The following is a 23,442-nucleotide window of genomic DNA, read 5'->3' as shown; positions in this document are numbered from 1 at the left end:
TAAAAACGCACACAAACTAGGCTTCATCTACACTGGCAAGCGTCAAAATTAGGCTGTAAACGGCATGATAGCGTTATACATTGAATGTCCTTCACTGGAGACGACGATGATGATAACAGCGCCTACTTTCTACTTAGAAACACAAAATTCAGAAAAAAGCAACACAATGCTATTCATTTTAATAATTTCACAAAAAATCCTCACCGATTTTTATCTTTGTTCCCGAGAACTCAATATTCAAATTCAATGCAATATTTTGCAATTTACACAAATTAATATGCGTCGTCCATACAAGTGCATTTTGTATTGTCTCCTCCAGTCATCCAAGGTTACAATGTCTCGAAGACCAAGACTCGTCGGTCCGACTTTAATGTATAAATACACCTTATTATTGTTACACACGCACAAAGACTAACGATCCTAAACGACAAGACAGTGCTTGGAAAGAGCCGCAAAATAGGCATTTAAAAAAAACCAAATTTCAAAATACATATTGTGTATTGTGCCCTCCAGCACGATGGACCGACGATATAAAGCGGCTGACGGGAAGTGGCTGGATGAGGAAGGCTGAGGACCGGGTGTGGTGGCGCTCTATAGGGAAGGCCTATGTCCAACAGTGGACATCCACAGGCTGATGATGATGATGATGATTATGATATTGTGTAACTGAAATTATATGTGTACTGATATTTTGGGATGTCAGTCTTCTTTTCGGAAGATCCGGGTGTTTGACCTCGAGCATACACCTCTAAATTTTCGGAAAAGATGCCAAAGAAGAAAAAATCTATTCACACTATCCTACTAATATTATAAACGCGAAAGTTTGTAAGTAGGTATGTATGGATGGATGTTTGTTACTCTTTCACGTAAAAACTACTGGACGGATTTGGCTAGAATGGAGGTACGAGTAGATTATATCATGGATTAACATAACACATAGGATACTTTTTATCCCAGAAAATCAAAGAGTTCCCGCGAGATTTTTGTAAACCTATATCCACGCGAATGAAGTCGCGGGCATCAGCTAGTTTCCTAATAACTTTTAAATCAGTACACCAATATTGTAAAGGGGTAAATGTGTCTATCTGTGTGTTACAATCTTTCATCCGATCCTTCATCCGATTTTGACGAAATTCGTTACACAAATAGCTTCCATTTTATACCGGAAAATCAAAAAGAGCACAGAGTCACTGGTAGAGCTCTCTTATAGAGATAAGAGATAAGTGCTTCCCTGTTCACTTTTGCTTTCTCTTTATTGTTACCACTTTCTGGCATAAATCAATAAAATAACCCTCGGGATTTTTAATACACTTAAATTCGGACGACGTTACACCATCTTGCTATGTGCACACTTTTTTAAATAGGTTCGCTTGGCTCCGTCTATATTTTCCTCTAGTCCGTGCACACGCACTATTCTTGTCTCTACTGATTCACAGTGGGAGTCCATACAAATACAAACAAACATAATTTCTGCACTGAAACGCAATTGCTATTTGCAACCTTGTCTAATTGAAACCCTCCTCCTCCTTCTTGAAGTTCACGTAATGTGATCTCTGAGCGTTTGCAGCGATAAAGTTCTAGGTACGTTTCATTAGTAAATTTATTGTATGCATTTAAAGTTTAGAGTTGTGTTGTTGTGATACGTTTGAGTTTATTGCAAACTATCTACCTGTTATGGAGGATTGCTATTAACTGTTGTTGTGTTTAGATAATAACTTCAGTTACTGGATACTGGCGTAGTTGTATGTATGTATGTATGTATATTTACTAACTGAAAAAAAATATATACAGAGGGTTTATCTTACATTCAGCACCATAAAAACCACAGTTGGTTTAACTGGGCACTGAGTTAACTATAAAAATAAAGCTATACATAAAAATAAAGCTATACAATAAAAATTAAAGTATAAAAACCAACATGATGACAAATTGGTAAGGCGGTTGAGCTTTTTCATTGGTTATCCGACTACCTTTATTAGACGATAGATATTGCTTTGTCTCTATACTTCGCCAGTGTGGAGCCTTGCACACCATCCTTCGAGATGGTAGGGAACTCCGTTCGGGGCGGTTTTGCTCATGCGGGTGGTTTTCGTTCAGCGACCATAGAGACAGCATGGTCCTCGAGTTTGCCTATTTGGGGTTGTTGTGTTTTCTTTCACGGTAGAAGAAGAGAAGGGTGGGGGGGTTTGGTCCTATCCCTGCCAGGTGAGCCCCGCTTGTTGGATCAGACCTGCTAGCAAGCGATGATGCGGCCTTGGATTGTTGTTGTTGGCCTGATCGAGTGTTTTTAGCTATAATCCAAGAAAATCGGTTCAGCCGTTTGAAAGTTATCTGCTCTTTTCTAGTTACTGTTACCTTCACTTGTCGGGGGTGTTATAAATTTTTGATTTACACTTGTTAGTGTTGCGTCGAAACTCTACGTCGAAAACGATGTAACGAAAGTTTGAAATCATACATATTATTACTTACATTAGATTAATTATGTACTTAGATTCAATAGGTAGGTAGTTAAGAGATAGATTAAGACGTAACAACCATTGTAACAATAGAAGTTAAAGATTTGAGCATTGTTTTTTTCTTTGCATTCGTAAAAGAAACTTTGGTTTTTAAAGACACTTTGAAGAGACATTTTACATCAAATTCGTCAAAATCATGGACATTTTCGGACAAAAGGTATACATTAAAATTATACATCCCAAGGACACTGTCAGATATTAAAAGCGAATCGTGCAAGAGTTTTTCCACTTTTGTGTTTTGTCATCCGCCAAAATGTATTTCCCGTTTCAAGGATCGCTGAAGGGTCTTTTTGTTAACCGTGTCCTCCAAGCCCCCGTATCCGTTTCTTGCTTTAATATTCATAAGTAAATTGGTGGGATGATCCGCCATGGGTCCTTGGGGATCTCTTTTTATTTTTAATACTGATTTTAATACCTTTGGATACGTATTCGTGATTTTTTGACGACGTTTTGTCCGCCGTCGCCTTTCGTTGCGCCTTTTGAATCTCGTTTTCAAAAATGAACTCTGATATTATCATCATAATTATTGTTAATACCGTGTTTATTTACCGTTCTACGAATAATAATTTGATTCCGTATCGAGGACCTATTTTTAATCGCAAAATAATTCTGTATATCTGAAGAATAATTAACTACTTAAACGTTTTGTATTCTTCTATACTCTATAGGAACAATTTATTCCTCGATTCCAAACTCCGATGTAGCGTTTAAAATCACATGGCTTATGGTATTTTATTTGTACAAATAAAAAAATACCACTTGTAGTAATATTGTTTTACGATTGGGTTCAAATTTTTATCCTTTTGCAGACTTTACAAGTTTAAAAATTTTAAGGTCTCATGCTTTTTTGGATACTGGATTTGGATTTCACTCTGCTCCTTTGCAATACATACATACGACCTCTCATTTGATAGGTAGGTACTACAATAAACTAGTAGTTTTTTGTGGTTCTTCAGTCACAACATTTTTTTCTTCCCTTTCTTAAGATTTGATAGGTATCAACTCTTGAGAACACCAGCGGTCTAGTCAGCAGGAAACAATGAAACAAATGAATACGTAACAGAATTCAAGATTTTGATAAAACCGTCTCAAGACAGGTAAGCTGACTCATTTAAATATCGCCCTCGCCACCTCCGAGATAAGGGATTAAAAAGAGCACAGCATCCAACGAGACGACCACTTGAACGCGACGGAGCAATCATCCGAGACGCTCGCAAAAAATGAAAACAAGTCGCGAAAGGAAAAATATAAAAAAGCACGCTCAAGAAGGGTGGAAAAGCAAATGGAGAATGATCTTGTAAAATATTAGATGGCTGAAGAGCTTGGGTTTGGGTGTACTGAAAGGTATTGTGGTGTGGGAGGTTTCGTGCTGTGCAATGAGAGTTGTACATTATGTACAGATTGGGATGATATTTTAGCGGTTTATACAGTATATACAACTAGCTTATTTATGCCTGCGAGTTCGCCTAGACAAATTTTAAACCCCTATTTTACCTGTTTATGGGTTGAATTTTCAAAAATCTTTTCTCAGCGGATGGCTACGTCATAATAGCTATCTGCATTCCAAATTTTAGACCGATCCGTCCAGTAGTTTGAGCTGTGCGTTGATAGATCAGTCAGTCAGTCAATCAGTCAGCCTTTCCTATTATGTATAGACTAGACTAGATAGACGATATTCGTGACTTCATCCGTTCAAAATTTTGGTAGGTCTTTGATTTACTGGGGTAAAAATGTAGCCTATATCTATGTCTGGGATGCAATTTACGAGTAGACATCTATGTACAAAATACTTAGATGATGCCACGATTTCGTCCACATGGATTTAGGTTTTTCAAAAACCCCGTATGGAATTGACTTTCCGGGACAAAAAGTATGAAGAAACCGTCTTGCAGAAACCTGTACCTATGTTTGAGAGTTCTCCATAATGTTTTCTAAGGTGTGTGAAGTCTGCTAATCCGCACTGGGCCAGCGCCGTACAGTGGCCTAAATCCTATTCATTTTGAGAAAACACCTGTTCTCAGTAGTGAGCTGGCAATGGGTCACATAATATTATACAACATGATGATAGAAAAGTTCGTCGTGCCCAAGATTCCTAGCTTCAGTCATTATTTAGTCAGTTTTTTTTTAAATTCAAGCCAAGAAAATGCATTTAAGCACTGAATCTTAACACACCTAAACCGTGGCCTAAGAGAAAATAAACACTTCAACTATAGTACTATAAATTAAAAAGGATTTTTCATTTTATTCAGAGGGGATAATTTTGTCCAATTAATTAATATAACAACTCTTACAATCTACAATTACTTCACCATACGTCTCGATCCCTATCTTATTTATAACAACGTCAGTCTGTCCGTCCGCTTGTAACTTGAGAACTGCCCAGTGTAGTTCTCATACATTTAGGTACTGTTATATGAAATGAATGTGCACTCCACCTCAGTTTATTTATACTAACAGTGTGATGAGCATTTCTACATAATTCTCTTTGCTGTAGAGATGGGTGTGATTGCTACTTTTAAATCATTTTCATTTCATGATTTTTTTTGATCACAGTGATTTCACAGGTGACATGAATATGCTCTCCACCGCAGTTTATTGATACTGTCAGAATGATGAACATTTCCACATAGGCAAAATTACTACTTTTAAATCATTTTCCTTTGAGGGTTTTGTTTCTTCACAGTAAATTTACGAAAAGTGATATTTCAATTTTCGCACTTACAATCATTTGCTATTAAACAAACTACAGAATAGATGTTTTTCTTCTTCAAACATGCAGCGATGTCAGTGTTCTCGCTCGCATATTCTTTCGCGTCTAAAGTAAAGCATGTTATAAAGAGATTTTGCTTCTTGATATTTCACTGTATTACTTTAAGCAAGGTAGTGGGTGTTACATATTATGAAAAGGCTTTTCATGTGATTTTTCACATGCTATCTCATGAAATTGTCCATCCCTTCTTTAGTGTTATGCAATTTTACTTTGCTTACGCGTTGACATAATATTTCCTTCGTCAACTAGTTTTAGATTGCGAAATCTAGAATTAAGTTTTGTGTTAAATAAATATCAAGATTCATGTAAGTTACTAGCTTATGTCCGCGATTTCGTCCGCTTGGAATATATAGGTTTCAAACCTCTATTTTACCCCCTTAGGGTTGATCAAAAGTCCTCTCTTAACGGACGTCTACATCATAATAGCTATCTATCCGCATGCGGAATTTCAACCCCATCCGTCCAGTTTGAGCTGTGCTTTGAGTTATCAACTAAAATTATCAGTCGTTCAGTTATTCAGTCAGTTAGTCATCTTTTCTCTTTATATATTTAGACTAATTTGTCTTTGATTTACAGTTACAAAGCTTATTGTTGTACTAAGGATCGCAACGTATTATAAACAAGAAGATGCCCGCGAATTCACCCGCATAAGTTTCGATTTTGTGAAGAATCCCGTGGGAATTTTCAGTGGGGACTTTTCTAAAATGAAAAAACTAAGTGCTTCCCTGGGATAAAATTCCTGTACCAAAATTCTTCAAAATTGATTTTATTTTGAAAAATTCATGGTCTTCATTCTTCAGTCATTGGTCTAAGGTGGCATCTACTGAATACCTCCGAACTTTTTCACCGTTTACTCAGGTTTTCTCACAATGATTTTATTTGCCGAAAAAATCCTGACGAATCATCAAAAATGCTTACTGGTTTTGTATGCAAATCTGTCTCTCATTACATCTAAACTATATCTCCATAAAATCCCCACATAAGTAGGAGTAATGAGCGTCTCATGCAGCATCGAAAACAATGCTTTGCACATAGCTTCTATATCTACGTTTGTGGATTTCGCGAGCTTTGTGTTTGACTTTAAAAACCTCTTATGAAGAAGGCTAAAAAACAAATAACGGTACAAAGTCCTTAGAGTCGATAGCAAGACCATAAGAATCAGGCTAGACGGCTGACGGTTTTAGCTAGAGGAAAAACGGATCGAAAATAAAGTAAAAATCGAGACATCCAAGAAGAGGTCTCAAGCGAACCTTGAAGTTTTCGGTGGGATCGTGTTACACTGAAGCGAACTTTTCATTTGTTTCTTGTTATTTGCTGGAAATGAAAGTATGATTATTAGCTTTTATGTTTACTAAAAGGATTTTGCTATTTTCATGTCTCTACCATAACTTATTATAATTTTAATGGATAGATAAATTTTAGATTAGTGAACTTAGTTTTTGTAATGTAATTCGTAATGATCTTGTACTGACGTTTCATGCAAAGTATGCAATTAAGATTATTATTCTTGTCTTACCTTTGAAACTTTTTTTTCCCAATAGACACCCATAATCATAGATATAATTAGCTTGACTCGTCAACCACTTTGTGATTTTTGTAACTATCGCAATTGATAAACACATTTGCTTTTCTATATTTACCATCTTTCGCAGATCTTAAAAAGTTAAAAAATTGTGCTACTAAAAAATTGCACATCCTTTAAAAAACAGAATAGTCGAGCTTTTTTCAACATATACATACCTTTTTAAACAACACATGGCTTTATTATCAATCATAGAAATTCTATTATTTTGATCTTATTCACCCTGGCATACCACATCTGCTCACCACCTATGCTCGCCTACTTTGCTCAAGCTAAACTTTCAATAAGGAAAGGAAAAATCTCACAGGTGAGTTTGCTACTACCAGTTGTAAAATAGTCGCAGCCGTTCGACACGGTGTAACAGACGGCCGAACCTTTGTTTTACGTCTCTCGCCATACCGTATCATTAACTCGAAGTGGATGGAGTTTTTTCGACTTTTTAACGTTAATCCTTTTTTTTATTTATGGAAAAGCCGGTGTCACTGCATCTTTGAGTTTTGGAGGGTTCGCGCGAACGCTTAATATACGCTGATTGCGGATGGCATTAATTAGAATTTTGAGAACATTTCTGTAAAGGCATTTTCGAGTATGTTTTGACGCCATGATTTTTTTGGTAAAATTTTTATTTGATTTGTGATCTTTTATAAAGGTTCCTGAATGTATGTGAAACTTCAAATTCAATTTAGGGTATCTTTTCTCAATGAATTTAAATAAGTATTTAATGTAGCAACCCTGTTATTTCTATGTGACAGTATGTATGTATGTAAGTTTTTGTATGAGGTGTGTTCAATTGAATTGACTTACAATTACAATTTTTTTTAATTGTAACTTATAATACCATAGATATACGACTTTTGTCCTAGAATAGGATCCTTGATATTGCGGTTAAGCTACGGTTAAGTAATCCCATAGATCTAACCCTTCATCGCTATTGTGTTTGCGCACTCCCATGACTACAGGTGGCAACAAAAGACTGGATACGCACTTTAAGAATTAATCGACTTCAGTTTCAATGAGGTTATTGTTTATTAATGACTAGCTGATGCCCGCAGCTTCGCCCGCGTGGATTGGTCAGATCCCCTGCAGCATCAGGATTGAGGAGTTGGACTCCAATTTTTTTATGAAACAATGTCGCGAAGTTCCTCTATCGATTAAAAAAGAAATGACGCAAATCGGTTCATCTTAGACTGCATCATCACTTAGGTGAGATTGTAGTCAAGGGCTAACATATTATTGTATCTGAATAAAAAAAATCTATTCAAATACGATAACAATATTAAATTCTGTAGAGCTTTCCTTATTTTAACTAATGAGAATTCGCTTCTTCCCTTCTTTTAACTAATGAGAATTCGCTTTGTAAGTAATCAAAAGTAAAGAATCTATTTTGAACAGAACTAAATATGTAATTTAAGTCTGACTTTGTTTGAACCATCTTATTATACTCGAATAAAATATCATTAACGCATTCATTCATCTCAGCATTTTCATTCGCGAAGATCGCATTACCGAAATCTGATTTTTAATATCAAACGCAAGACGCCAGACTCTCATAAAAACCGGAATGAATGACAAAAACTCTAATTTTTCCTTCCGATTTCATTACGATATGTTTAAAATATTGCTGAGGGTTTGAAAGTACATCTTCACAGATACAAACCCGTCAAGTACGAATCGAACTCGCACACCAACGGTTCCGTACTAAACCCTAACTACTACTAACGGTACTAACGGTACCGGAAGATATACTAAGTAGATACACAAATCAAATCGAATCAAATCAATAATTTTTTTGCTCTAAATGCAGGTAAGAAGATACTACAATTATTACACAGAATACTATGTATCTATTATTTTTTATTTGCATTTCCATTTTGAAATTCGCTATCTAGGTCTTTAATTATATTATTATTTATTTGTTGTTATAGCGACAATTAAAAATACACACTCAGTGAAAAATTCAACCATGTAGCTTAAATTACGGTTCATGAGATACATCCCCTTGACAGATAGATCCACGGACAGTGGAGGCTTAGTAGTTGACAGGGTCCCGTTGGCATACTTTGTGGACGGAACCCTAAAAAGCAAGGTATATTTGTGGATACAAACACTCTTTGTGGGATCTACATTTTTTATTAAAACTGTGATTTGCTTTGATGATATTTGATTTGAGATATGAAGCGAGTGATGTCTTTATTAAATTTTTATAAGGGGTACACGCAGCCCTAGATAGACAAGTACTTTTCATTTTCATAATTCAATCGAAGTTAATATATTTAAAAAAACCGGCCAAGTGTGAGTCGGACTCGCTCACTGAGGGTTCCGTACTCGGGTATTTTTTTCGACATTTTGTACGAAACTAAACTAAATCAAAAACTATTATGCATAAAAATAAATAAAAATCTGTTTTAGAATTTACAGGTAAAGCCCTTTCATATGAAATCCCACTTGGTATCACCACCACAAATTCATCGAAAGTGATTCAGAACGAAATCTAAGTACCAAAATCTAAATTTAGGTTAGGTTAGATTAAAACATAAATATTCACGTGCCCGGCCACAGTCAGGGCGTTAGCCATATCCCTAAGGGAGTTGGCTAAATCCCGGTTTATGCCATTTCACTGTGACATATATAATATACATAATATGTATGTTATGCAAATCTTTATCAGATAAGTAAAATTCGCGTACCTAATCCTGAGATGTGAATTTGGTGAGATGTCATAATTCGTAAGAAAAAGGAAAGATAAACCGTCACCGGTGTATTTCCCTCGCGGATACGATTTTTTTATTTACATTTTGCGTTTCCCATCAGATAAGAGCGGGGTGGCAAATTGTATGGTTTCGAATTACATGTAATTACTAGCTGATACCCATGATTTCGTCCGCGTGGATTTAGGTTTTTGAAAATCCTGCAACTTTTTTTGCTGCGCACAACACGTCCACGCTTGCTCGTCGCGAGCTACAAACTTATTTGCATTGTTTTGAAGAATCTTACGCGTAGTAATTTTTTTAATTTCTCTGCGTATTGTTGTTGTATTATGTTCGAGTAACATAGACAGATATTTTTTGAAAAAGTGTTGGAATAATTCTATTTTTAAGCATTATATAACAGTAGTAGGTTAGGTGGACGCTAACAGGAGACCGTCCGGTAATAGGTTCCACGGCCCTGTCTATTTTTTTTTTAATTTGAGATTATTCCTATTTAAAAAAATAAAAGTGTAGGTACCTACCCACCTCTAAATCCGAACGGAATTCAATGAATAAGTTTTGTTTTTGTTATTTAAAGGGGGAGGGGATGAGAAAAAAACTTTTTTCTCGTCGGGCCAAAGAGGTTTTGAATGTGCTTCGTGCTTTTCAATATGGCACAGGGATAGGTAGGTAGCTTATCTCTGCTGTATGATTCCATCAAAGTCGGTTCAATCTTACGTGCATTATAACAGTAGATATGTAACATAATGTAACACATACGCAACAAATTGCTACATTTAACAGCACAAGTGTTAAAAACCTCGTTTTACGATTCAACGCGTGCTGATAACCAACGCGCCGCATGCGAGTTATTGTTAATAACAACTTTATGTGCTCAACATTTGTTATGGAAATCTATGGAGTCGCTGCCTTAAACGTTTTATATGGAAATAAAAAGTTACATGTTACTTTTTTGATGGTGACATGTTGGCATTTCACATTATAGTGCGAAACAGGTTAAGAGGGGTCTCTCCGTCACTCGCTCCATACAAACGTAGTTCTAATTTCATTTGAATATTAAGCAGCCAAAGTCCATGAAATTTTGCAGACCCCCACGCTAACCCGCTGCGGGTGACGTGCGGTTGTGCGGGGCGTCCCCCCGCCTCATACCCCAATTGCCATCTCGACCTGTCGCGTACTAAACGTGCATTAAAAAAAAATGCATGAAATACTGCGAGTTCTGAGTGTAGTTACAACTTTACATACTACCTACTCAAATCCTGCATAACGTTTTTTTTTTATTATTTTCCGCTGTTTATCTAATAAAATGTATTTTATATCCGGGAACCTGCTTATTTTTAAAGTCCCCACACACGTAAAAATAAAGCTCCCCACACACTCCCCGGTTATTTTAATCCTAGCAATAAAAGAGATATTAAATTTAAGACTTTTCTTTTTATAACGGGTGGAAAATGCGTTTCATATCAGTTAAAGTAAACGATGGATTTTGGAGTTTGGTGAAATAATGGGTGTTTTAACCGATTTGAAAAAAGAGATATCCTATCTAGCATATCATAATAATAAATTAGAGCTGAGGTTAAAGTATTTTTACATAGATAAAGTAAAAAAAAACATAATGAAAAAGGCAGTCAAGCGCGAGTCGGACTCGCATAGGAAGGGTTCCATACCATTTCACAAGAAATAACTCTTTTCAATTTTCATGGTGCCACTTTTGAATTCTTAGCGGCAATATAAATAAACATTCTGTGAATATGTCAGGTCTCTAACTATTTATGGTTCACGAGATACAGCCCGCTGATAGACAGACGCACGGACGGACAGCGGAGTCTTAGTAATAGAGTTCCGTTGGCACCCTTCGGGTCCTACGGAACCCCAAAAATAGAATCACACTCGTAAAACGCCAAATATATTCTAATAAAACAATTACATAATTCTTCCCCATATTCGATAAGTAGACTAAGTAAATAATAATATTCGCTCCATTTTATAATATATTAGATATCTAGTTAACCTGTCAGGTTAAAAAATCTGGTTAAAAATATTGCGGGACATTGCACACTCTAGATCTAATATTATAACATCTCTCTAATTTCACCCCATCTATTGTTACAATTTTATATTTTTTTCAGGCACAAACATAATAAGAAGAGATAAAAGATTTGCTATTAAAATTAGAATCATAAGAAAATTCCTCTTATCTGCGCGAAACAAAAGTATAGACGCATAATTTTTATTATTGTTTTAGAGAGGCTCGTGAATCCGCCATTTTGTTTTAGCGTTCGAATTTTAAAAAGCACGAAATAAAACGCGCGTAAAAACGTTTGAAAGTTTTTTTTATTGTCAAAAAGACGAGGAATCGGGATTGTCTGCCTCACAATAAATTTTAGATAGCAAATGCCGTTTTTATTATGAAATGTCATTAATTTTTTTATGAGAGGTAATCGCTGTATCTTAGAGCTGCTAATAAAAAATTAATAAGTTTTTTTTTTATTTGCGCCTCTTTTGTTTTTTTTTCTTTTGTTCTGTGAACGATTTATTTATCTATCATAAATATTTGTTTCAAACTGCTGCTGAGCCGATTTTATGGAACATCCTACATGATTTCCCAGTTTTCCCCTCCAATTTTAATATGGGTATACTAGGCAAGTAAGGAGTTAGGCTGCATTATCACTTGCCAGCAAGTCGAATTAAAGCCAAGCTCTAGAATAAATTAAAAAAAAAACAGAGTAAAAATTTATGCAACAATAAAATAAACTTATTCTTATTCTCACAATAATACAATTCCTCCCAACTCAACAACATAAACGCATCACAAGTACCGGAACAAATCCCAAATTTATGAACACCAATAAAAGTAACTCGTTAACGAAATTATTATTCGACCTCATCAAGGCACATTACTAACTTTAATTGTCAATAAACACTTTAAATGAGATGAGACGATTTTAAATGGAACCCTTGATCGGTTATTTTGCCCTTTATTTTTTGATTCCTTAAGTTTTATTGAAGAGCCTGTAACATCCATCAATACTTTTTTCTCTTTGTAGACTAAATCTCGATACAAGGAGACCTTTAGACTAGTGTGTTTTTAACCCCCGACCCAAAAAGAGGGGGTTATAAGTTTGACGTGTGTATCTGTGAATCTGTGTATCCGTCTGTGGCATCGTAGCTCCTAAACTAATGAACTGATTTTAAGGATTTTAATTTAGTCCTAAGGAACCCTAAAATTGGGTGATATTGTCATAAAAATCCCTACACCACCGCCGTCACTGTGGAAAATCAGAGTTTATATCGCTTTTACTTTCGAGACGCGTGCGCATGTTAGTGACGTCATATTTTATGGAAAGTACCTATTAAGATATTATACCCATTTTATGATGGTCATAAAGGATGCTGGAGCTATAATGATATTACAGGGGTATTTAGTGCTAATTAGTTCTTTATATTGGCACTAAATGTTGCCCGCGACTTTATCCGCGTGGATTTGGGTTTTTAAAATGTATCCCTTACATACCTAATATTATAATAAATTAATAAAAATAAATAATAAATTAAAAACTCCGAAAGAGCTATTTGATTTTTTGGGATAAAAGTTGAAGCTAAGTATGCCGGGATGAAACCTATCTCTGTAATAAATTCTGTCAAAATCGGTAAAACGGATGGGCCTTAAAAAAGTGTTAGGTACCTACTTTCTGACTTTTCGGGATAAAAGGTAACCTGAGTCCGTTTCGCGAATCCCGGTATCCAAGCAAAAGAAGAACCAGTAAGAAACTCGACAGTTGCTCTTTTCAAAGATTTAATATACAAAATTATGCTATGTATAAAAGTAATTGAAGTCCCGCGTATTGCTGGAGTAAGTTGATTATGTTGTAGCATGGATGTTTACTAAACTTGGTCCATATTGTCTTGTAGATAGATAATAATAATAGAGTTTGGTGAAATGAAGTTCAACTAAAAAAGCAACTGTTACAGCAAGGTTACAGCCAAAGATAGCGTTGCACGTTGCATTCTCATAATAAAATTGATCATAACACGGAATATATTCCGATCTATAAACAGTTTATGACAACGCCACGATGCATTTACGATGAACGGGATCACAGTTTATTACGAGCAAGCGATTAGCCAAAATACGACTAGACCATAAATAATCTGTGTAAAAAAAGTATAATAAAACGTGTGTGTATGCGCAAAAAAAACTGACCTCTAATACACGCTGGACCTACGAAAGCTGATCTGTTTTTGAAGCTTGACTTACCATTTTGACGCCTGATAGCTACAGTGAGCGTTATGTAAACGTAGCTGTGCGTACCTACTCAGAACTAAATGTTAGGTGAGGCATCTCTCAACACGAGGATCATTTTATTTATTTATTTATTTACTATAGTACCGCCCACAGAGTTACACATTTTAATTATACATTTTGTTCCTTACTTTCTATTGCTCTTATGCAACTCCACTTACGGGCAGTCACAGCGTGCATAGAAGAATATAATAAGATGAAATTTAAGTTAAAGTAAATTTAAGTTAAACTAAGCTAAATTATCTAAATCATCTAAAATACAATATACTTACGGCTAGGGATTGACACTAATTATCGTTATCCTATTGAGATCCTATCATTTGATAATATTAAAGGAAAAGGTGACTAACTGACTAACTATCTATCGATGGATCGAGCTGAAAGGCATGCAGATCTAATAATGACGTAGACATCCGCTAAGAAAAGATTTTTAAAAATTCAACCCCCAAGGGGGTAAAATAGGGGTTTACGTACGTACGTACGGGGGTTACGTAGTCCACGCGGACAAAGTCGCGAGCATAAGCTAGTATGTCCAAATTTTTAGTGGCAAAAAATATCAAAAAAAAAAGAATAACTCAACTTTTTATTGTGACGCGTTTATGCGTCCGACATTTTTATTCATTTTTATTTATAGTGATGCGACACGCGTCGATACGGCTCGATATTTTTTACGATCGTATTTAATTTATTTGTGCGCTCGTAAACGTCAATGTAGAGCATCAATGCTCGTTGGCTTTTGAGATTATTATTTGTTACCCACGCGGTTTTTAACGACGTTGTTACAAGATTGCTGGTCTGCCATTCCTTGTGATGACGGCACTTTACAGTTAAAGTCATAGGTTATTGCTGGCCCTCGTACTGAACATACTCGTATGTGTTTGTTCAGATAACGCTGACAAAACATTGGTTTGTTGATTTACAATTTCATCCATTATTTTGCTTTTCATACCTATTTCTGCTGTTCACAATCTATCGTGACGTGATTTTTCGCATTGACATAGTTAAAGACCTGGAGACTAACATGGACTGCTTTTTATGGGATGTAACTAAATGTGGGATTTCGGTAACAGTTCAACGTAACTGTTTAATACCGCAAACTTCCCAAAATATTTCATTTCACGACTTGGCCAATCAACCAAATGTTTTAGATCTTCAGTATAACATACCATTGATATGACAGCCAGTTTACTAAGTTAGCCATAAAGCTATCTATGAAACGTATTTCCCGTTTCACCGATTCATATAGAATTCATAGTTTAACGGTAAAACTTCAGAACGGTTCAGATAAAATCTTCAAGTCGTCAGATCTTTTATTGTGAAATCAAACATCAATGTAGCGCTCAACCGGGAAGAAAACAGAGACTTTGTTGTCTTGTGAATCTGAAAAAAAAAATCACATAGCCGCTTTTAAGGCAACTGAAACTATCAACATTGTTCAATATGTGAAAATTAAAAATAAAAGATTATATACTTAGATAAATTTTATTTTGGCTCAACAACAAATATAACATATACCTAAACGTATTGACTTAAATATTAGTTATAACAACAAAACATTACAGTGCACCTGTTTTCCGAACTAGTAAAACTTAAAAGCTGTGTCTCTGAGATTATCAGAATTCGAATGATTTGAGATTTCCACTTTTTTTTACCGTTACTAATATTAAGTAATTTATCAAAGTATATTTTGTAGATCGATAAAAAACGGTGAGGGTTGTGATCCTTTTCCAATAACCACATAATGGTAGGAGTTGTCTTTGGATAGTAATGCGGTGGGACTCCAGATTCTTCCACATATTAGGTACCTATAACTTGAATAGAGAATAACTTTTTGACTCTTGCTTTCTAATAGTTATTATGAAATGTTAGTGATAATAACCGGAACTGATGGCTTTAAGTGTTCTTCGAGGTACGGAGGAAACGAAAACGCCAAATTCGGACCTCAAAAAACGTTCACCCATCCAGTTACCGACTTAGGTCAATGTTGCTTAGCAATCAAATGATATGTGTTGTCACATGGGCCACACATCTCTCTCTCTCTCGTCTGGCTTTACAAAGATTAGCCAATGTCAAGTTTGTAGTTATTTGTAACAAGTTAGGGAAACTATATAAGTATGGACTTCGTCTGTGCCGGCGCCCGCCGACACAAGCACTGCACATCCTTAGAGCGCTTTCCAGTTAGTTTTAACAAAAAAAAAAAAACACTCCAAAAAGGCAGAGCACGCCCGCCAGCTAACACCAACACAGACGAAGTCCCCACGTCTCCTACACTTCGATCATAGATCTTAGTCTGTGCTCCTACATAAGTTGTGATAAAAAAAAAAGAAAAAAAAAACATTCTTTAAACATTTTTTACATATCCTATACCTACCTTCTAAAATACAAAAGGTAGCTAGGCCAAACTAATCCAAACCTTTGATTCTGACATAAATTAATAACCTTTTGCCAATTTCACATCCAAACGCAAACATCAGCCTTTTGCGAAGCGCTAAGAAGTATTGCGAAATTAAATATAACTCATTTCGCGACTCCTTTCATAAAACCTCTTTTCTTATAACGTACACTGTAAATAACCTAACAGATTGCTTAGACGTTTGCTATGCTAAAATACACCTTAATAAAAGGTATAGGATTTATATTCGGTTGTATGGAATAGGTTTTTTCAAGTAGCCAGATCGGTATCGAGTGAAAATTATCCGTCGCCCCCAATCTCTTTTGAACCGATTTGTCGCGAGTCCCTTTGTTCCACTTCAAAGGTATTTTTGCGTGCGCTTTATTATTACGCTTGCTTGCCTCGGATTTGCGATGCGATTGTTGTTTACCTGTTCGAAATTAGAATATCGGGAAAGAGAAAAAAATTCGAATTACGAATATTTATTTATACTTTATACTTACACATAAATCTTTAAAAAGAGTAATCTTAAATCTTTGAAAAGAGCAACCGCCGAGTTTCTTGCTGGTTCTTCTCGGTAGGAAAGGCATTCCGAACCAGTGGTGGATGCTCTTTACGATTCAAAAGTATGTACATACTAGTAAAGTCTAATTTAATAAAAATATTTCGAATTTGAATTTGACGTAATTTATATAGGTATTAGAAATATTAATTTAAGTTTTTTTTATTCAGTTTACTTATAGCCAACGATTTTTTAATAATAGCTGAACAAATCTGTACTTTACAGCAATTTCAGAATCTTTTTAATTTGTGTAAAATTCTGTCTTAAACAATGATTTTCATTTTTTAAATAAAAACAAAATGTATTCTGATTATGACAGGCATAAATCTTGTGACAGGCATAATAAAATCATTTACAAGCTCATATTTTGGTGTTACTTAGGATTACGTGAAATGATAGCAAAACAGTTTAATTTTCTATAAAAAAAATTGCTTTTGAAATGTATCTCAACCTATTTTGTTTATGCAAACATAGGTATGACATAGTTTTGCAAATCAAATCTTTCTTTTGTATAAATTTCTCTTTCTTATTTACCTCAACGTGTTCTTATCGAAGAAAAACAAATTACAATCTTATTTATATGGTACAGTACTAGCCAATTCCAAGCGATAGTGAAACATCATCCCTTAAAATTATCTCTCGTTGAAATTTGCATTTTATCGCCATTGAAATTGGTTTTAAAATTGCTCGCGAGAGTTCTTCTTTCCCGAATTCTAATTTAGCTTTTTTATTTACTTCCTAAAATGTATGCAAATCATTGCGATTGATGCTAGATGATCAAACACAACTGTGCTCTTCTTACCTTGCTACTTTTATACGTTTCTGTCCCTTTCTCCCTATCGCGAAAAGTAATTTATTGTGTGTATTCAATTTGGTTAAAGAAATTAGGTATAATAAAATTATACAGATCACCGTATCGCAAAGAATGATATTGTGTAAGAGGATTTTATTTTTTCTAATTTTCGTCAACTTGGAGGGTGTGCTTTGTACCTGCGGTTTGTAATCCCCTTAAATTGGGTGCTCTGGTAAACCTTTGAGTTAGATTTTACTAACATCTGTCGTTATAACAATATTATTGGACACAGGGATATTATAATTGGATAGACTTCATGAAATATTATTTAATATGAATTTTTATGTAAGAAGGTTTCTAATTTTGATTTGTTTTTTTCTTAATGACCACTTTCCATTTAGTAAAGAAATTATGTTTGTTTCAATACCGAATACACAATCAAATATTTGTTTTAACGGTCGCAAGGAGCCTAGGAGCCTAATCGCCTAGGAGTTCTCCATGATGTCGACAAGTAGTTAGAAGTCTGTCAATCCGCACTTGGCTAGCGTGGTGGGTCTTAAACTCTTCTCAATAGAGAAGATTGCTCAGTAGTTGGCTGGCTATGGATTGTGATGATTATGATGATGAAGCAAGCAAGGATACCTAGGTACAATATGGAGCTCCAGAGAGGAGATAATCTTATTCGTACCTGCAAAATCCATTCACTTTGTTATCATACCAAATTAGATTGCTTGAATTTTACTATCTAAAGACTATATACTTTACTTTATGTATTACTTTTATTAAGGGCTCGTAAAATCCGACTATTCACTGACTAAGTTTATTCTAAATTCAAACCGGAATTCTATTTGTTTTTACACAACCTAGTGTAAACAGTATAAATTACAGAAGCATTACCATCCTCAAAGTGCTTTTACAGCAGGATAAAGCAATGGATAGTGAATAACACCTTTTATTAAAGGACCCGATAGTTTATGGTGATTTTACAGTCGGTTTAACAATCGCGATTTAGATCGGGGTCTTAGAATGTATTTGCTTGCCAACGCATACAGGTTGGTTGTAGAAATTGCACTGCGTACTACGGACGTATTATCCTGAATTATACGGTTATGAGTGGCTATTGCAAAATCTTATACTCATATAGCAAAAGTCTATCAAAGTATATTACTTACTAGCTGATTCCCGCGACTTCGTCCGCGTGGATTTAGGTTTTTCAATATCCCGTGGGAACTCTTTGATTTTCCGGGATAAAAAGTAGCCTATGTGCTAATCCAGGATATTATCTATCTCCATTTCAAATTTCAGCTAAATCCGTTCAGTAGTTTTTGCTTGAAAGAGTAACAAACATACACACACACACACACATACATACACACAAACTTTCGCCTTTATAATATTAGTGTGACAAGCTGATGTCCGCGACTTTATCTACATGGATTTACGGTTTTACAAAATCCGTGGGATCTCTTTTCTTTTTCAGGATAAATAGTAACTTATCTACGAGTAAATCCATGAAGAAAATACCATTAATCACGATTGCAGAACAAACCTACAAACAAACAAAGTTTCATATATTTTTTAAGTGGGTAGTGATGCGAAAGTGTTTCTGTTTGTTGGTTGGGATAAAATTGGTACCTATTATACAAAAGCGTATAAAGAAAGCAATAAAGTATCGACTAGAAATCGAATCTGGCTCCAAATACGATCGTAACACATGCGTCGTTTCCACCCCTGCATAATAAAAATGCAATTCAAATTATCTTTACAATAAAACAGTCAAGTGTATCACTCACTTGAATTACCTCTCAAATCTTAGCGCAACGATTTTACCCTATGCGATTACGATAAATCGTATCACATTAAGCTTAGTCACTACCCAACACTACCCATACTATAAATGCAAAAGTGTGTTTGTTTCTTGGTTTGTGCTTCAATCACCCCGCGATATAGATAGATAGATAGATAAGATAGATAGATAGATAAATTTATTTGGCTCAGAAACAAATGTAACATAAACGTAACAAAACACAATTAGTTATAATAATAAACATTACTGCATGTGCACCTGTTTCCTGAACTAGTAAAAACTGTGTCTCGGAAAACAGGGCTTCCAAAACGGAGAATACAAAACAAAGTAAAGCACAAAGTAAAATAAAGATTTTTTGTGAGTGCTTTGGCACCCGTACTAGGAAAACCTGTGTTACGGGCACCGCAGCCTTCCCTCGGATACATCGATTAGAACTTAACTATACAAATTTGTATTTTAAAAATAATAATTATGTAGAATAGTAATGTAAAACAGAAGTGTGCAAGTGCAAGCAAGATATAGGAAGTGATGTGATTTATTTGCATGGCTGAAGTTAAAGACCAGGAAAATGACATAGGCTACTTCTTATGCTGGAAAACCAGAGTTCTCGCGGGATTTTTTAAGATTTTTTAAGAAGATTCATGAGGATCTCTAGAATTTATAGATAGAGAGTAGATCACGGGCATCATCAAGAATCTAAAAAATATGATTCAAGACAATATTAATTTTTCTTCGTTTTTCTTGCTAAATTCGTGACAAAATCGTAGTCGTACCGTCAGCAATAAAAGTCATCCCCTGAAACTCACGTACTAAACTTTATGAGGGCATTGTTTTATTAATATCTATAAAAAGTGCTTCCAAGTAAAGCGTTTTAGCTAGAATTTCTCTTATAGCTTTCAGTGTTTACAGTCTTTATGGACTTGCTAAGTTTATTATTCTTATAACTAGTTGGAGTTTACTCTATGCAATTCAATTGGATTATGGTTTTGTTTATTTGTTTAAGAGTTAATTATATTATTGAAGAATTTATTTCATTTTGATTACAATTCATTTATTTTCTATTAGAACTCCATTGCACAATTTTGCTTAAAACTGATAATAATATTAAAAGTATCAGTTTATTGTATACCATACTTCTATGAAATTGTCTTAAAACTTAATTTTTATAATGAAAAAATTATATTTACTACAATTACAAAATTAGGTGTAAAGATGTAAAAAATATATTAGAACTATTTTTATACGATAATTGAGATTTTGAAGATTTAAATGTATTTTTTTTTTTCAGACGGATGCGGCTTCTCCAGAATTGGTGCTTGATGAAAAAGATTCATCAGAAAGCTCCATCTTTTCGTCAATTCTACCGGATAAGCTATCTGGTTCGATTTGCACTGCAGTTCTTTGCCTGGTCGGTTGGAAGCTTCTTTGCAATAAACGGTGAACTAAATTATATAAGTATTTGCTTGGTTATTCTGACCGTTACAATGCGTGGAAGGATATAAATCGACGTATTTTATTGTACGTTTTTTGTAAATTTTATAAACGTTATAATCAAATGCCCATCTTAAACTTAGACAAGTCTTAGTACGATGTATTGTACTTTTAGAATTTGTCCCACACGAAGATTTTCTCATGAAATATTGTTTTTGCTAAATTGTTTGTATAATAAATACTTACTTTTGTAGAATTTTTATACAAAATTATATAGTTACTAATACTACCCTGCATTTTAAATTTTGGATGTGAAAATTTATTTTAAGCAAAACTGCAATAATTTGATTTAATAATGTGAAATGAAGAAAAAACATTTACTGGGTTGATAATTAGGGTAAAGTGTAAATGTTGGTAACTATCTAAGGAGATGAGTATTGTCTCGATGAAGAATTGTACGAATTTGAAAAATATGTAAATAGTACCTATTTTGTGTAGATATATTTTTACAATTATTACACGGCCATCAAAAGCAGCAATAATAAATCAGCGAATTATAAAAAATGCAGTAAGTATTTCAACTGTTAAATAACTTTAGCGAATACTATACTACATATTAATATTGAATTAACTTATAAAAATACATGAGATGAACACATGATAAGAAATGAAGTGTTTCACTATAAAGGAACTTTATCTTTAAAATTAAATAGGCGTGTTTTTAAGAAGTAGTGTTTTTCTATGAAACATCAATTTAAATGACGCACAAAATTGTATTCATTAAAAATTAGTAGGACACCTTATTGGTATTGTAACCATGATATTTTTAATATCTTGAAAATTTACATTCCGCTTTCGATGTTTAATAAAATTACAGCCAAGAAAAATAAACAAAATCGCTTGTATCTTGTTAAAAGTTTGTAGTAGTAAAAAAATGTTTACACGTTTATTATACAGAGGTTGATAAAGCTTATACTTATTGTAATATAATTATTCTTTAGAATGGACCAGGTAAAGACGTTTATATAGTAACAAAAATAGACTTTTAAATAAATCAGAATAACGTCTTTCACCCCATAAATTGTTCCAAAGAGCAGCCTAAAATTTTGTCATTGTTTGATCTCATTATATTATTTTTGTAATAAAAAATATTTTATTTTGTAATATCTTAGTGTAAGAGATAGACCGTTTTTGATAAGGGTTAGTGCCAAGTTTTCTAATGTCGAAAATGGTCTCATATACCTAAATTTAAAATAAAGTTTGTAGTAAATAAAGACGGTTGGAAGTGATATGATTTATTTGTCAATTTTGTTAAATAAAATTTATTATATTTATTACACAGAGCATTTTTACAATAAAAAAGAAATTAATTTTCATAAATTTCGTCGAATAAATCAAATAACGCTATCGTCAGTTTATAAAACAATTATATATTTAATGTTTATTAATAACAAAAGAATGAGCAGACGTGTATATTGCTCGTTACCGGTAAGTAAATAGCTTTTTTTTAGTTTAAATTATTGTAAAAAATTAATAAGTGCTAGTTTACAGTTTTTAAGTTGTACGAGGCTTTGTGTCTTTGAAATATTATAAAGAAACAAGATTATTATTGTTTTCTTTATTTGAGTTGTAATATTTTAATCCGCTAATACGAATTATATTTAGAACGATTTATCCATCCATTTTTTATATACAGAAAATGCCTAACTTATGTATGCCTGTCGAGGAAATGGAGGGGTAATGTGGAGCTTGCATCCACTAAAACCCGTGTCTGGATATCACTTAGTAGTATTCACTACACTCCCGCCAGGCCTTGAGATTAATTATCCATCCATAAATAATTAAAACATAATTTGTATTTTGGTTTTATTTTAAAAATAATAAATCGAAAATAAAAAAGTATAATTATTATTTTACCACTTAATGGGAACAAAATATTTCGGGAGCAAAAATGTTAAGTTGTCATATTATAGTAGTTTTATTTTTAGATTTTATGTTAAGGTGAAACAAAATATACAGAAGGATGTGTTCAAATGTGATATGTATTTATTTAAGGAGTCGATTAAAATAGAAAAAGAAAGAAGTTTTCCTAATGATCTCTTGGAAACTCTTGTGTGCTACACGTATTTGTTAACCATGTACAAGTGAATAAAATCAAACATCTTTGCAACAAAAAATAAATTAATTTACTTTTAATTGCCATAATTTTTATGACTTTTACAGAACATTAACAAAATATTCTTATTATTACAGAAAAAGTTTTCTCAGTTCATAAGAAATATTTATTATATTCACCCGTATATGGTAACATAACTGTAAGACAAGCACAGTAAGAGTTTTGTATATAAATTAAAATTGGTATGCTTACGCTCTTTTATAGGAATTGTAGAAACAAAATCTAAATTTCCATAATAACGCTTTTTAAAATGTGCTTTTGGGAGAATATGCAAAAATACAAACGAAAACTTCAGTTTGAAAACTTAAACTTATACTTTGTAAAATCTATAAAATATGTTCTTATTCATATTTTATTTACAAAATCGTTATACCTTTCTTATAAGATTAAAAATATAATACT

General features: G+C 33.9%; 1 protein-coding gene across 1 annotated transcript in view; it reads left to right on the top strand.

Annotated features, from left to right (window-relative positions):
- The window catches only part of LOC123876927, a 144,116-nt gene extending 121,088 nt beyond the window's left edge, over nt 1–23,028 (top strand). Inside the window, exon 3 of the mRNA XM_045923352.1 lies at nt 20,722–23,028. Within this exon, the coding sequence (XP_045779308.1) occupies nt 20,722–20,874 (153 nt within the window). The 3' untranslated portion in view covers nt 20,875–23,028. The remainder of the gene's footprint in view (nt 1–20,721) is intronic.
- The last annotated feature ends 414 nt before the right edge of the window (nt 23,029–23,442 follow it).

This window comes from Maniola jurtina, chromosome 22, assembly GCF_905333055.1.
Source record: "Maniola jurtina chromosome 22, ilManJurt1.1, whole genome shotgun sequence".
NCBI classification, from domain to species: Eukaryota; Metazoa; Arthropoda; class Insecta; order Lepidoptera; family Nymphalidae; genus Maniola; species Maniola jurtina.
This window is presented reverse-complemented; position numbering and strand designations above follow the sequence as displayed.